This window comes from Homarus americanus, unplaced genomic scaffold (assembly GCF_018991925.1).
Source record: "Homarus americanus isolate GMGI-L3 unplaced genomic scaffold, GMGI_Hamer_2.0 scaffold20465, whole genome shotgun sequence".
NCBI classification, from domain to species: Eukaryota; Metazoa; Arthropoda; class Malacostraca; order Decapoda; family Nephropidae; genus Homarus; species Homarus americanus.
In genome coordinates this window covers 10,453,375-10,467,945 of record NW_024756914.1, presented here as the reverse complement: position 1 = coordinate 10,467,945, position 14,571 = coordinate 10,453,375, and the positions used below count along the sequence as shown (strand labels likewise).

General features: G+C 38.0%; 1 protein-coding gene across 4 annotated transcripts in view; it reads left to right on the top strand.

Annotated features, from left to right (window-relative positions):
• Nucleotides 1–14,571, top strand: part of LOC121857169 (H(+)/Cl(-) exchange transporter 7-like) — a 63,228-nt gene that overhangs the window by 26,814 nt on the left and 21,843 nt on the right. For 3 of the 4 annotated variants that reach the window (XM_042353080.1, XM_042353081.1, XM_042353082.1), the window contains exons 3-8: nucleotides 6,924–7,017; nucleotides 10,091–10,209; nucleotides 10,961–11,159; nucleotides 12,537–12,646; nucleotides 13,233–13,376; nucleotides 13,586–13,763. In XM_042353080.1, the coding sequence (XP_042209014.1) occupies nucleotides 6,924–7,017; nucleotides 10,091–10,209; nucleotides 10,961–11,159; nucleotides 12,537–12,646; nucleotides 13,233–13,376; nucleotides 13,586–13,763 (844 nt within the window). Of the gene's footprint in view, nucleotides 1–2,738; nucleotides 2,844–6,923; nucleotides 7,018–10,090; nucleotides 10,210–10,960; nucleotides 11,160–12,536; nucleotides 12,647–13,232; nucleotides 13,377–13,585; nucleotides 13,764–14,571 lie in introns of all 4 variants that reach the window. The other variant, XM_042353083.1, reaches the window with a different exon arrangement.

Sequence of the window (14,571 nt, the reverse complement as noted above, 5' to 3'; positions counted from 1 at the left end):
CCTTATACTGTACATTATCTTATTACAACAACTAGTTCAAACCATCCTGCTCTAGGTACGTTTTAGGAAAGCTCAGTGAGTAGGGTCGATATTAACTCTCTCATCTCTCCTTGTGCTTTTATTTTTCTCTCTGGCTAAGAAAGAATAATACACTGGAAATAACAGAAGTGCTGTTTACTACTGTGTTATACTGTACTTCACTCTTGAAAGGCTGTATGGGCAACAGTTATGTAGGTCTGAACAGTAGGCATGCAACTTTGTCTCTCTACAAGAGTTTGTGTGTACCTTTATGTGTTTACTGTCTGTATAAGTATTAAAGATTATTATGTATGAGTCCTGTGTGTTTAAGAGTGTGTGTGTGCATAAATTTGTATGCTTGCAATAGAAGTAAAATGTATATTTGTATATAAGAGTGTATGTGTAATGTTGTACAGTATTTGTGTGTGTGTCTGTGTAAAAGTGAAAGTGTACATAATATTGTACATAAAGAGAAAGTGTGTGTGCCTGCATGCTGTGTTTAAGATCTACGGCTGCCCCAAATCCAAATGATGGAGTATAATTTCAGTGAATACAGTTACACTTACTAATAATATACTAATTCACTTGTGTGATGTTCATTTAGGGAAAGGAAATGCCCTTTTCTGTTTTGTTTTCTCTCCCAGTTTACTCTACATTGCTTACACTGTTAAAGTGTCTCACAACAAATGTACTGTACTGTATTGCATACAGTAAATACTGTACTATAAAATTTTTGGTCTTATTGCAGACTTGGTATCATACGATTTATTTATTTTAATTCTCAGAGCATGGGAATGCACATGCTTGAACTGGTTAAATGCCTGTAGGCTCAGGAAACACCAACACTGCTTAGTTCAGGAACCTACCAGCCTTTACTAGAATACAGTAACCTCCTCATTAGCCGGACTCTTCCATTCCTGGAACTTTCCATTACCCAGATATTTTTTTGAGCATTCCGAGAAATTCAGAGAAATTATCTCCATTCCGGGCATTTAAAAGAATTTCTGTGAGCTTGCATCATGCGCTGACCTGTGCCAAGCAGGTGTGAGGGTAGGTAGGCTCAAGAGTGCTCATGAGGTATGATTGGCTGCTACTGTCATGGGATGCCTATGATTGGCTGATGTATCTCAGTCCATCTCCTCAAACTCTTGCATTATGACACTGTTAGTTCACTATCTGTCATCATTGTACTCACTCACTGCTGTCTTCACATACAATCTGTGTTGTGCAGTACTGTACCAGGATACAATTAGGGTTTAAGAAGTATTAATATTTAAGGGTACTGGTATAGTAGAAGTTGAACTGTCACTTGTGTGATCTTTTATTCTCAAGTCTTAACTTTGTGGTGTTTTGAACACTCGTGAATTCTTTAGAAGATCTGGTGCTTTTGAGAAGCAAAGACCAGCTATTATTATTATTAAGACGTAAAAAGTGATAACGGCTACGTATACTGCGCTTTACCTTCAATAAGTGTGAAAGTGCTGTATGTACATAAATGTCCATAGCAGAGATGACAGTGTACAGCAGTGGTTCACAACCTTTATACACTAGTTGGCCACTTACTGGTGCAAGTTAGTAGGTAGTAGGCAGCTATCAAACAGGGAGGTACAGTACTACCACCTGGGAAGATATTGGAAGCATAATGTGTTGTCTATGGTAGACCCTGCCGCCATATGGCATCACAAAAACTGTGACCAAGTCCCAGGTTGCTGACCTGACTTTCTGCCTCATTTACCCACAATTGCAGGGTCTCAATTGTTTCTCTTACTATTGACAACACAACATACAGTACGTATATGGTTTCTCACTTTTGATCTTTTTTTTCTTTTTTTATTTCTTTATGGTTCTTTATTATTTTTTTAATTATTGTTATTATTATTATTGTTATTATTTATTATTATTATTATTTATTATTATTATTATTATTATTATTATTATTATTATTATTATTATTATTATTATTATTATATTTTTGCCCCCTAGGCCCTGATGTGGGTCAGTGACCTGTGCCCGGGTGGGCTAATCCCCGTTAAAAAAAAAAAAAAAAAAATCAGCAATCGACAGAATTGACTGTAAAATCAGAAATGCAGGACTATATTTAGTTGTCAGAAACTTTTTTAAAAACAACACCGATATTTGACACCAAACATAGCTTTCATTTTCAGCATATACATATTGTGCATTGAAATTGTATAATGTGGACACGAAGTAGTACCTTAAGCTGTGTATTCTTATATTATATAGGATTAATACATGTTCTGTAATACTTTACTATACATAATTAATAGAGTAATATAAGAATACACAGCTTAAGGTACTACTTCGTGTCCACATTATACAGAGATAATAGTACTAGTCACTAGCCTAGTTAAATATTCTGTAAAGACATTAAGGAAACATAACTTTTAACAATATAAAATATGGAAATATGAAACTGTCTTTGAGCAGTACAAAATAAAAGTTTAATAACCGATGTGTGCCCCAAATGCAAGCATACAGGGAAATTGGTTTATAAAGCAATACAGTACAATAACCCCTCCAGAAAAATTATGTGATGTTTTTATAAATGACAGAAAAATTGTCCTCCATGTGTTATATTCAGGCAAAGTAAAGTTTGCTTTTTGCTTAGGAAAATAAGGTTTTCAATTCCAAATACAAATACATAGAACAATACCAAAACTAATGTGAGGATTGAGCCTGGATGTGATTTGCAATTTCAGAAAAAATATGTTCAAAGTGTTACAACAGCCTTCACCAGTTGTGTGGTGTGTTAGAGCAGCCTTGAGTGGTGTGGCTGCTTGAGAGCTTACTTGTTCTTCACAGAGGTAAGCACACTGAATGTCTGCTCACTGCAGTATGTTCATCCGGCATTATCTTCATTTCTCTGCTTTTTATTTTCACCCAAATTATAAAGAATAAAAACAGTCTTACCGGCCACATAACCCGAAATTTAGCGTCACTAAGCCTGCCACATACGTACCCCTTACCGGCCATATGCGGCCAGAAAAATGGGGTTTGCGGACCCCTGGTGTACGGTATGCCTGCTGTGGGCTAGTGTATAGAGGGTGTGTACAGTACAGGCATGGAAGGGCACCATTCCCGAGATTTTCCATAACGTGAAACCATATTTCCCATCAACTCCCATTATATAAGTTGAGATGCAATCCTAGTACTTAACACTAGTACATAAATGAATGAAAATAGACACAAGGGGTCACAGCTCAAGGTTGAAGAAGCCACAAGTCCAGAAAACTGTGAGGGCAAACTTTTTCAGAGTGAGAATTGTAAACTCTTGGAACAATCTGCCAGAGAGTGTTGACCAACACTGGAGCGGGTTCTGTTACATTCAGGAGCCGGTGCATGCCCAGTACTTGCCAACAGTACATAACAAAGACGTGACCAACTGCCCAAGTGAATAACGAGCCGATCAGTGGTGAAGAGGATAAAAGTATAAAGCAATAAATGAATGCATTTGAATTTAACTCACCAGAAATTATGTTGAGTGCTGCAAGAGGTAGTGTGATCAGAGTTACTGGGATTTGCCTCCAACACTCTTGGGGTTTTTATACGCAACATTGCGTATGATCTAACTTATCGCTTTATTGTTTCCATACATAAATGTGCATATGAAGTACAAAATTCAAATAAAATTGTTTTAGGTTTGCACATGAACGCAAGACATACATTTGACATTGTGAGCGCGGTCTGGCAACTATGTAGACTGCACTCAAGGTCACCACACCAGTCTCCCTTTAGTGACCCAGGATATAACGTTGACCCACACATTTCTTGTGCATCACAGTGATTTAATTTATTCATAACAGTGTTGTGAGAGTTTTGAACCTTGCCTTGTGTTGCTGGTGAGGGTGGAGGGTGGGAAAATGTAAAAAGTACGTACAGAAATAATTATTTTATCGTATAAAACTGTTTGTAGACAATTTATTTACAATGCTAATGCAACAACTCCCACCTTTTATCTCATATAGTAAACTTACGACTCATTACGTACAATTATCTCTGGTGCGGTGAGGTAAGACCTGAGGGTCTACCCATACCCAAGAGTGTCAAGATATCATATTTATTGTCCAACATAAATCCTTCCTTTATAGAATCTTTTTTCACCACTACTTTCACTTGAACTTGGTGGTCTTTTTCCACTCATCTTGAATAAGGGGACACAGTAACACAGGCACATAACGAACACTAACTGGGGAAGGTATTCAAAATGAGCAGTGCCATTGTTGTGGTGACTGCTGGAGCCGCCCTGTGGAGTGAAAATGTTGGAGATTTTACTCAAACACTATGGTGTGAGGCTTCTACGAGGTGTGATCCCTAAGTTCCTGGACTTGCTTCATAAAACCTTTCTCTTGGCAGATATTGAATTTGAATCATCAGCAGTCACTCACCTTGGGTATAAGTTGTTTACTGCTTCGATTTGTTGGGAAACTGTGTTGCCAACCGACCTTAGTGCAGCTTTGTGTGAACCGGCCCATCTGCTGCTAGGTCGAGTCAGTCAACACTCAACACGGGGGGAAGTATCGAGCAACGCTGCACCATCATATTTTGCTTCAGGATAGGAAAAAATGGTGCAGAAACCCATGAAATGATCAAGGAAGCCTACAAAGATGAAGCAATGTCCAGGGCTCAAGTTCTCAGGTGGCACAAGAGCTTGAAAGTAGAGTGCACCTCCTATGATAATGAGCATCATTCTGGGCATCCTTCCAATAAGAGAAATGATGAAAATGTCCAGAAAAATGACCAGCTTGTCCATGAGGATCGAAGGGTGACCATCCGTGAGGTTGCCGAGCCACTGGACCTCTCGTGAGGAAATGTTAACCGGATTCTGACTGACAACCGGCAATTGGCTGCTTCACCAGAACAACACACCTGCGCACACTGTCCTCTCTGTGAACGATTTTCTGGTGAAGCACAGCATCCCAGTGGTCCCTCACTCTCCAGATCTGGCCCCTGTGACTTCTGGTTCAAGTTGAACCTCCAGGGGAAGAAGATCAGGGACAGAATGAAGATCCAGGACTCATCACAGCAGGTGCTCTCCAGCCTCACCAACAAGGACTACCAGAAGTGGGAGGAGGGGATTCAGCGCTGCATTGAGGCCTCTGGAGAATATTTTAAGGGTGACTAAAGTTTCACTGTAATATCTTAGAATTTAAAGGTTTTATGAAGCCAGTCTGGGACTTTAGGATCACACCTCATATATACAGTACAGTAGTTAAAAAAATGACTGTCAAGGCTCTTACGTCAGCCCAACTTTACTGCACTCATTAAGTTCATGACCTCAAGTGCATTGCATCCTTAATGGCCTTCATGAAGAGCATGTTAGGGCAATTAATAATATAAAGACACATTGTCTTCATCTAAATTATTCGTTACAATATTTATAGATGTACTAACTACATTGATAGAATATTTGTCACTGGATAGTTTTAAGGTGAGATCCTTTTTCCAATACATATACAGTACAGTATACAGTATGTAGCTTGGTCACTTACCAAGTGGGTTGTATGTCACACTAACACTGTGTTAATTTATGCCACCAACCTCCCTGTACAGAACAATATGTAGGTGCTTCAGATGTGTGCAATGCCTGGTCCAGGCATTAGGTCATGAATGGAAAATTTATCCTGAAACCCTATTTTATGTGTGAGCCTTGATCAGGTGACCTACTTACTGCTTCTTCCCAATGGATAACAATTACTGGTAGCTGGAATTGAGAAGCTGATATGAAATCGTAGGGGATGTGGCTGCAAAGGGGAGACATAAATAATACAGTATAGTCTCGATTTACGCGGATTTCCTTTATGCGTTTGGTCATTTAAGCGACACCTTGCCAGACCGACAATTTTTATTTACACGGTTCATTCCATCATTTACGCGGGAAGTGGCGCGGGCAGGGTGCGCACAAGGTCGCCCAGTCAACAAAACATTACCGAGTTCTTCACCCGCCACCCACCACAGCTGGCCCGAGTCAGTGACAGTGAGGATATGGACTTTGAGGGGTTTGACAAAGAGGCCCTGCAAGCCTCTGTGGTGGATAGTGATACAATTGATACAAGTGATACAGGTGAGGGCCAATAATCTGCCCTCTGCCTCGGAACCAACCCCCTATCCCCGTGTACCCAGCCATCTTTTCTACTAACGTAAGTGTTAGAAAACCTAATATTATTTATATTTCTCTTAAATGTTAATTGTGTGCATACCATCATAAAATTAAGATACTATTTTTACTACAACATAGGTATTGTGTTGGAAAAAGTGGAGTTTGTGGGTCGGCCCAGTCTCTATTTCAATTAATCCCATATGTTATGTTGTTTCGTTTACGCGTTTCTTGTTTTACGCGGACCTCCACGGGTTCAATTGACCGCGTAAATGGAGACTATACTGTAACTGGATTAGTCCCAGATACTAATAACGTTCACTTATCTCAACCACTGACTATTGTACTAGTTAATATTTGTGAGTTACCTGGACCAGTCTTGGTCAGTCCATGAGACTTTGGGATCAAGCCTCCATTTTAAAATAATTAGTGATTTCTTGAATATTGTATTGTATTGTTAATTTGTATGTAACATACTGTAGTGATTGTAAGTTCATTCTTACCTCAGAAAAAAATAAAGGTAAAGTTCATGGTTACAAAATATAGCAGTAATGATAGGCTCTTTCTATCTTATCCACAGAATGATAAACAGTACACTACCTGTACTTAAATTTTATAATAGTCTTATGTTTACAATATTGTTCCTGTTGTATTTTATTATTATAATAATTTATTTTTAGCAATACGTATAACTCTTTTTATTAAGTTGTTTCAACATTGAATATAATGATGCTTTCATTGGCAGTATTTATAAATACAATAAGTAGTAAGTCAAGTTGCTCTGTTTTAGACACAACACTACATCAGTGGAGTAGACACATCCCTGGAGGAGACTGTGGATGTTCTTGACGGCTGCACACCTGCTGAGAATAAAACAAAACCAGGTTTGTCTTAAAGATTATTTAGCATGAGTGTTATTGGTTTATATAAAAGCTTGTCAGCAATGAAACTTTTATGTGAAATATATTAGTTGTACGTGTATGATAAGTTGAAAGTTTGATTACTTACTTTTGTTTAATGGCCAGATAGAGAGGGTTAGTACCATTAAACCTGTGGGATTTAAACTTGCCATTAATTATATCTCACACCCTCTGGCAGAACTCACTTATAGATGCAAGGTTTTATTTGACTCAGTGGTTGAGGCTTCAGATCAGTGGTCAAAAGCCTCATGCAATATGAAACTGGAAATTGGCTGGAAGTAAGGGAACTGGCTCATAAATTTTCTTTTATTGCCTCTAGAGAGGATCAAGTTGCCTGAGGCCGCAGACAGATGTCCACTAGTTATGTGTCTAATGAGTGGTGGTATCTGACAACAGATCCACCTTGATTACAAACTATATAGCCATGATGGGTCCTCAGCAGCAGCAGCCAACCATGCAGTTAGTCTCATTTAAAGGCTTCCAGGGAAAGAAGCTTAATCCTACAGACAGAGTACAATGGAATCAAAATAATTAGCTTACCGGTAATACAAATTTGCAGGTACACTCGGTAAAAGACTACCGTTACAATTCATGCGCTAAACAAACTGACAGTACAAACGAAATGTTCAAAAAGGCCCCTGAGGCATTCCTTGCAGTGGTAGCCCTGCGCATGTATGGGTTCAGCCACACGTACTCAAAACAAGTGATCGGCACTCTGAAGGAGTCAGAGTTAGTGCTGCCACACTTAACACAATTTGAAACTTGATCGGAATTCTACGCCTCATTTCTCCATGTCTAATACACATTGTGAGCGGTGTTGTAGCAGCCTAATATTGTGGTTTACAAAATTAGTGCTACTAACATTTCCTGATATCTTACATAAAGAATGTGTATGTTATAATTATGAGTGGAGCTGTTCAGATGTTTTGAAACAGCTTGGTATATTTTCCAATAAGAATGACATAATGTGGCATTAGCCCAAATTGAAGTAGCAATACAAACACAGATTCGAAATTCGGCTGCAAAATAATCTTATGCCTTTACTGTATCCACTAATTCTGCCAAACATATAATGCATTCTTATGGCAACTCATCCACTCCATGGTTACTGTAGTTCACAGTGTGTGGAACATTTAATATAACATACAGTACAGTTTAAATTATCTAGATATACTGACATTCTCCAGTCATATTGTAACAAAGTAATTCAATACAGTGGTCCATCGGTTAACGAACACAATTTGTTCCAGAAGGTCGTTCGTTAACCGAAACCATTGTTTCAATGGGATTTTGGGTAATTGGTTCCAGCTCACCGAAAATTACATACAAAGTAAAAATAAATGCAGTAAAGTACACTTACTTTGAGGTGTGTATGTAGAAGGCTCCTGGTTGATGATGATGATGATGGGAATTAGAAGTGGGGGTGGAGGAGAAGGGAGAAGAGAAGGAAGTGGGGGTGGAAAAGAAGTCACCCCATGCCGTCACCCATAAAATTTTAAGTTCACTAGGTGTAATTCAAGATTATTTTCTTTAAATCAATACTACAATGCACTATATATTGTCAATATGTAAAATGAATTTCAGAATGACCAATAATTGTACTGTAAAAACGTAAAAATAGTTTATGTTCAAGAGAGCCACAAACAAGATGTTACCTCCACTGACCAGAGATACAAACTGACGCCTTGCTGGGTGAGTCAAGTGGCTGAATGGTGCACCAAAAACTAGTTTCCTGTACTGCAATTATGTTAAATAAGTGTTAAAATTACTCAAAATTTTAATATACAACTTGGAAAATTATTGAATAGTACAACCTTCTTGATATTTACTCAAATGGGAACGAATTTAATCCCTAGAATAGATTACTGTATTGGCGGACTAATATTCCAGCTGGTGAGCAGGCGAAAACATGTTGACATGATTTCGTTAAAATGTCATTAACCGAATTTTTGTTCGTTAACCGAATTGAAGATTCTTATGGAAGGTAATTCGTTAACCGAAATTTCGTGAACCGAGGGATCACTGTATCGTCAATGAAATAGCTAAGTTCGGCCTACCAAATTAAGTTCAAAATGTCTCACATTCAGGCCCACCAACCCTCGCGAGACAACGGGAATGTTCAGTTGGAAATCATCGTACCCACCTGTATGGTAGTGTTTTACCCGAGTGTACCTCTATTATTACCTCATTTTTTAAATTTCAAGGTCAAATATTCATAATTTGTAGCCTAGCACCAGCTGCTGTGGTGTTTATTTACATAAGAAACCATAAAATTGTGGAAATATAATTTCAATGCTCTAATTCTTTGAAAGCATTCAGAGTAGGATGACAAGGTCATTCCCAGCATTAGGAACCTTGAGTATAGAGACAGATTAAAGTATATGAATTTGCACTCCCTCGAGAGACGTAGAGTGAGGGGCTATATGATCGAGGTGTATAAATGGAAGTCGGGGCTAAACAAAGAGTACTCAAACTATCCTACCAGGAGCGTACTCGTAGCACTGGCTTTAAATTAGATATATTTAGATTTAGGCATGAGATAGGTAAACACTGGTTTGGAAATAGAGTAGTGGAACAAGTAACCACCATCATTATTAACTTGAACACGCTGGACAGCTTCAAACACAGGTTGGATGGATATACAGTATGAGCACCTACCTGTCTGTCTCCATGTTGGTGTATTGGTGACAACCAGAGAAAGGAAGGAGCTGTTTATGTAATATAGATCTAGTTTTGTTACAATATCTGTCTTACTGTATTTTTTTATGCATGATATTTAGTGTATATTATGCCAGTTTTGGAACAGTTTATGGGTATTTCTTGGCCCATGAAACAGAATTAATTACTGTATTTCCTTTTAAGTCAATTAAAATATAATTTGTGATTTGATAAATTACGATGTCTCCCAGAACTGTAACTAACCTACAAATTATCACGACTCCACTGTAACACATTGTCTGTCAGATGTATCTATCATGTTATGGGGGTTAATATTGAAATGTAGTTTATATCACTACGTTATCCTTTCTTCCTACAGTTGAACCAGAATGTCGTAGTGGGGCTGTAGGGAATAGCATTTTTTATGTTGATGACCAGCAGGAGAGTCCTTCAGATGAAAATCGTGGTCAACTCAACATGTTGTCAGCCGCTTATGAGGTCAGTGTTGTGTGTGCAGTACAGTACTCTGCCAGGAGCTTACAGTTCATAATTGAGGAGCTCCGGACTATAATCTACTTAGTGCTAAAATAGAAAATGGAGGAAAATGCTCAGGTAGGAATGTGTGACATACAATAATCTTTTCAGAGGACTCTCATCCACATGTACAGGTTCCCAATTGGCTCTCTGACTTACCCAGGGGACAGAGGAGAGGTCGGGGAATACAGTGCAATACATAACAGGTTTCAGCGCTATATGGCTCTTAGCAGGTTATGGTCCAGAGCACCTCAATCAGTGTTAGCTGTAAATGGTGGTATACTCCCTGTATTACCAACTTTTAGATACTATGATTTACAATGATAAACTTTGGTATAAAACAAAATAATTAACTTGTGTAAACTAAACGTAAGGTCAATTAATTTTGGGCTTTGGTTCATCTGATTGAAATTTTTTTTTATTTTTTTAACTGAAGAAATATATATTATGAAGAAATGTGTCTTTAAGATTATTAAAGGGAATGAAAATGAGAGAGAGTGTATAGTGTACTGTAATGGTGATACTGTTGATGCTTTTAGAAATTAAAACATTACTGTGTAGAAACTACACAAGTCTGTCATGTACAGTATTTTATTGATTATTTCAATACAGAAATTGAGTTGTTTTTAATTTAATTTCTTTATATTAACATTATCTGCGTGAAAGGAAATACATGTACATAAACTGAATTAATTTTGGTCATTTTTTATGCCAGAGTTTGGATTATGACACCTGTGTTAATTCTGCTTGGCTCGACGAAGAGCGTACTATGGGTTACAAATACGTGGTGAAGAAGGACGTGGCCCGCTGGCTGGTGGTGTTGCTGACAGCTGTTCTCACAGCTCTGGTCGCATGTGTTATTGACATGGCTATTGAATGTCTCTCAGGATACAAATACACATGGTTGAAACAATGTATCCTTTTCATATATCTATGTTTATGTATTTGATACATTAGGAGATTTAATTTCCATCAGGATTGCTTTTTGATGCAAACATTAGGATATAAAGATGGTATGGCCACATGAAGAGATTGGCTGCTGAAAATACTACGAGTAATACTGTATGTTGTGGAAGAAGGACGCCACCTGTTGAGGGCGTCTGTGTCGCTCAACCATCCAGTAGTACAGAGTATAAGTAAAATACTGGAACCATATTTTTCTTATATTAGTGTTATAAATATTTGAGTGAGGTTCTTGAATTTTTTACTTTATTACCGATTTATTAAGACAACATATTTGAATTGCAACTTAAAACCATTGTGAGAAGCATTGTTAAGGCTCATTCAGAAAAGTAACCTTGATATATTTCCTGACAATACAGTGAACCCTCACTTTACACGGTCAATTGAACCCACGGAGGCCGCGTAAAGCGAGAAACGCGTAAAGTGAACAACATAACATATGGGATTAATTGAAATAGAGACCTGGCCGACCCCCAAACTCCACTTTTTCCGACACAATACCTATGTTCTAGTAAAAATAACATCTTAATTTTATGATGGTACATGCACACAATTACTATTTAAGAGAAATAGAGAATACAGTCGCCAAGTTAATGTCCATTCAAATAATGGACTCAACTCCCCCCTCCCCCTCTTCTCACACTCGCTGGCTCTTCCCTCTGAGAAATGTTTGGGGGAAAACACTAGATTTTAAGGTATAGTAATAAATAATACCTCAAACTAAAGTTAGGTTAATATAATTGACATTGCTGGATTCCTTGTAAGACCAGGAATATTTTGAATATAAATGTCATATATTTTGCACAAAAGATAACATATTTGCTCTGAGTAAACAAAATACTTGCATTAGATCTAAAATTTGTATGCCTAATGCAAAATCTATGATGCTTATATTCAAAATGATCATCAAATTGTAAGAATTCCAGCAATGTAAATTATATTCTGGCCGGGTAATTTGTATGAATTTTATGAGCTAAATAAAAAATTATACTTCACCCTGTATATGAGTAGATGCACCGTGTAAAGTGGGAATTCCGGTTCTGGCAGGGTACCGCGTAAATGTAGAAACGCGTAAAGTGAAACCCGAGGCTTCACTGTACAGTACAGTACGATGGCATGTTGTTGTCCTTTGTCAACTTCTCAATACAAACTGAAATATGAAATGGGTGTTGCCACTGATATGATTAAAGGATAAAGACACACAAGAGAGTACAGTATGTGCGACAACTGCTATATGATAAAAAAACTACATGTTAATTATTGGTACATTATATACACAACATACAGGTCACTTCCCAACAATGTTCACTCCTTGACTCTAGCATCAGATACTGATTATGGTGTGGCAACTAATTTAATGATTATTCCATTTTTGTTATGGGCTGCTATGAATATTGGCCCAACTTTGCTAGCTGCCTTTCTTGGGTCATACATTGAGGTAAGTTTTCTTTATTTTGCTGAAAGAAAAGTTAATTGACTGTATAACATTAATTAATTAGTTGTGACAGTGAAGGCTATATGCAAGAGACTAGGGAACTGCCCTTGGATATTAAGCTCCCAGGATTAATTTTAACTTGGGTGATTTGTTACACTGGGTCTTAACACACACATTCCATACTTGATCCAAATAGCCTAATGTAAATGGTTAGAAGCTCAGATAAAGCACCAGTACATTAACTCATATCCAGGACTTACACAGTTGGCCACTTCATGATTTTCAAAAGAGAGTCAAAGGTGTTTTCAGCATCCATTTATATGTACCCGAGCTCTGTTTAAAGAGCAGTGTAATTAAACAGCACTGCATCACCAAGTTTACTGAAGAAAATTGAAGGGAAACAGGAAAGAGTGAGTATCATTGGAGTAAGGGAATGATAGGCATAGATACAGACAAATTACCTTCTGGGAAAATACAGTCGTAGAATGAGGCACTGCAGTGGAGCATGATAGTTCATTACTATATCACTTAATCGCACTTATTACTCTTGTTTATTTTCTTTTATATTTACATGCTTGTCCCTCGGCAGCCTGTGGCAGCCGGCAGCGGGATTCCCCAAGTGAAATGTTACCTGAATGGTGTGAAGGTGCCACGAGTTGTAAGAATAAAGACCCTGGTGAGCAAAGCCCTGGGAGTCATTATGTCAGTTCTTGGTGGACTGGCTGTTGGCAAGGTACAGTATATGTTACTTGAGTTGTTGTACTATTTAGTGAATGGTTTATGGCTTACCCAGTGTGAGACTCAGAACTGTGTATCTTTTATCTCTTGTAGAAATAAATCTTGATCGGGATCCACGTACTGTATACTGTAGGAAAACTGTTGAACAGCCATTGCCATAGTTACTGTAGTTGGTAAATAATAATAGAGGTTTACCTTTAACAGGAAGGGCCCATGATCCACTCTGGAGCTGTTATAGCAGCAGGTGTATCACAAGGAAAAACAACTTCATTCAAACATGATTTTGGATTCTTTGAATACTTTCGTGAAGACCACGAGAAACGAGATTTTGTGTCTGCTGGTGCTGCTGCTGGTGTCGCTGCTGCCTTTGGTGCCCCAGTTGGTCAGTTATTTCCTCACTCTCAAAACTTTCTATTCAACAAAACCTGATAGATGGAATCCAGACCAAATACTGTGCACAAAGGACACACTTAAAAACATGTTATTTATTTACTGTAATCCTGAATTTTTTGGATAATTGCACATAAAGTGTATGAAATCTTGTAGTTTGTAATGATAATACAGTAGTAATAACAGAAAAATCATCTCTTGTGTTGTTTTTATGATGCGCGCACACACACACACACACACACACACACACACACACACACACACACACACACACACACACACACACACACACACACACACACACCAGCCCAGCTTAAGGTTTACTACACATGTTCAACTTCCAGGCACTTGGAGCTGTTGGTTAAGAATACTTTTCAAAGGTATACTGAACATTCATCATGACTTCACTCTGACATGTACTTTACTAAGAGGTACTTTTGGTTTGACCTTTTCATGGTAAGAACTGTTTTATTGGGTGACTCCAAGTATGTCCATGTTATTGGCAGTGAGTGACAGTAGTAATTCACTTATCCCTCAGGAAATAGTACATAGGTTAATGAGGAGCTGCTTGCACACATACATATCTGTAACCCACAAACTTCTGTGTTTACACAAATCACTGTCAGGTTAAAGAATAACCAATCGGAGTCATGTTTAATCCAAAAATGTGTTACAATGTATAAACACAACTAACACTGTACAGTACTGTATGTGGTGAGGAGAGGTGGTGCAGTGAGTGACATGGTTGAAGCTTACTTAGTGTTTTATCTACAGTATTAGATTAAACCAAACTCTACTGA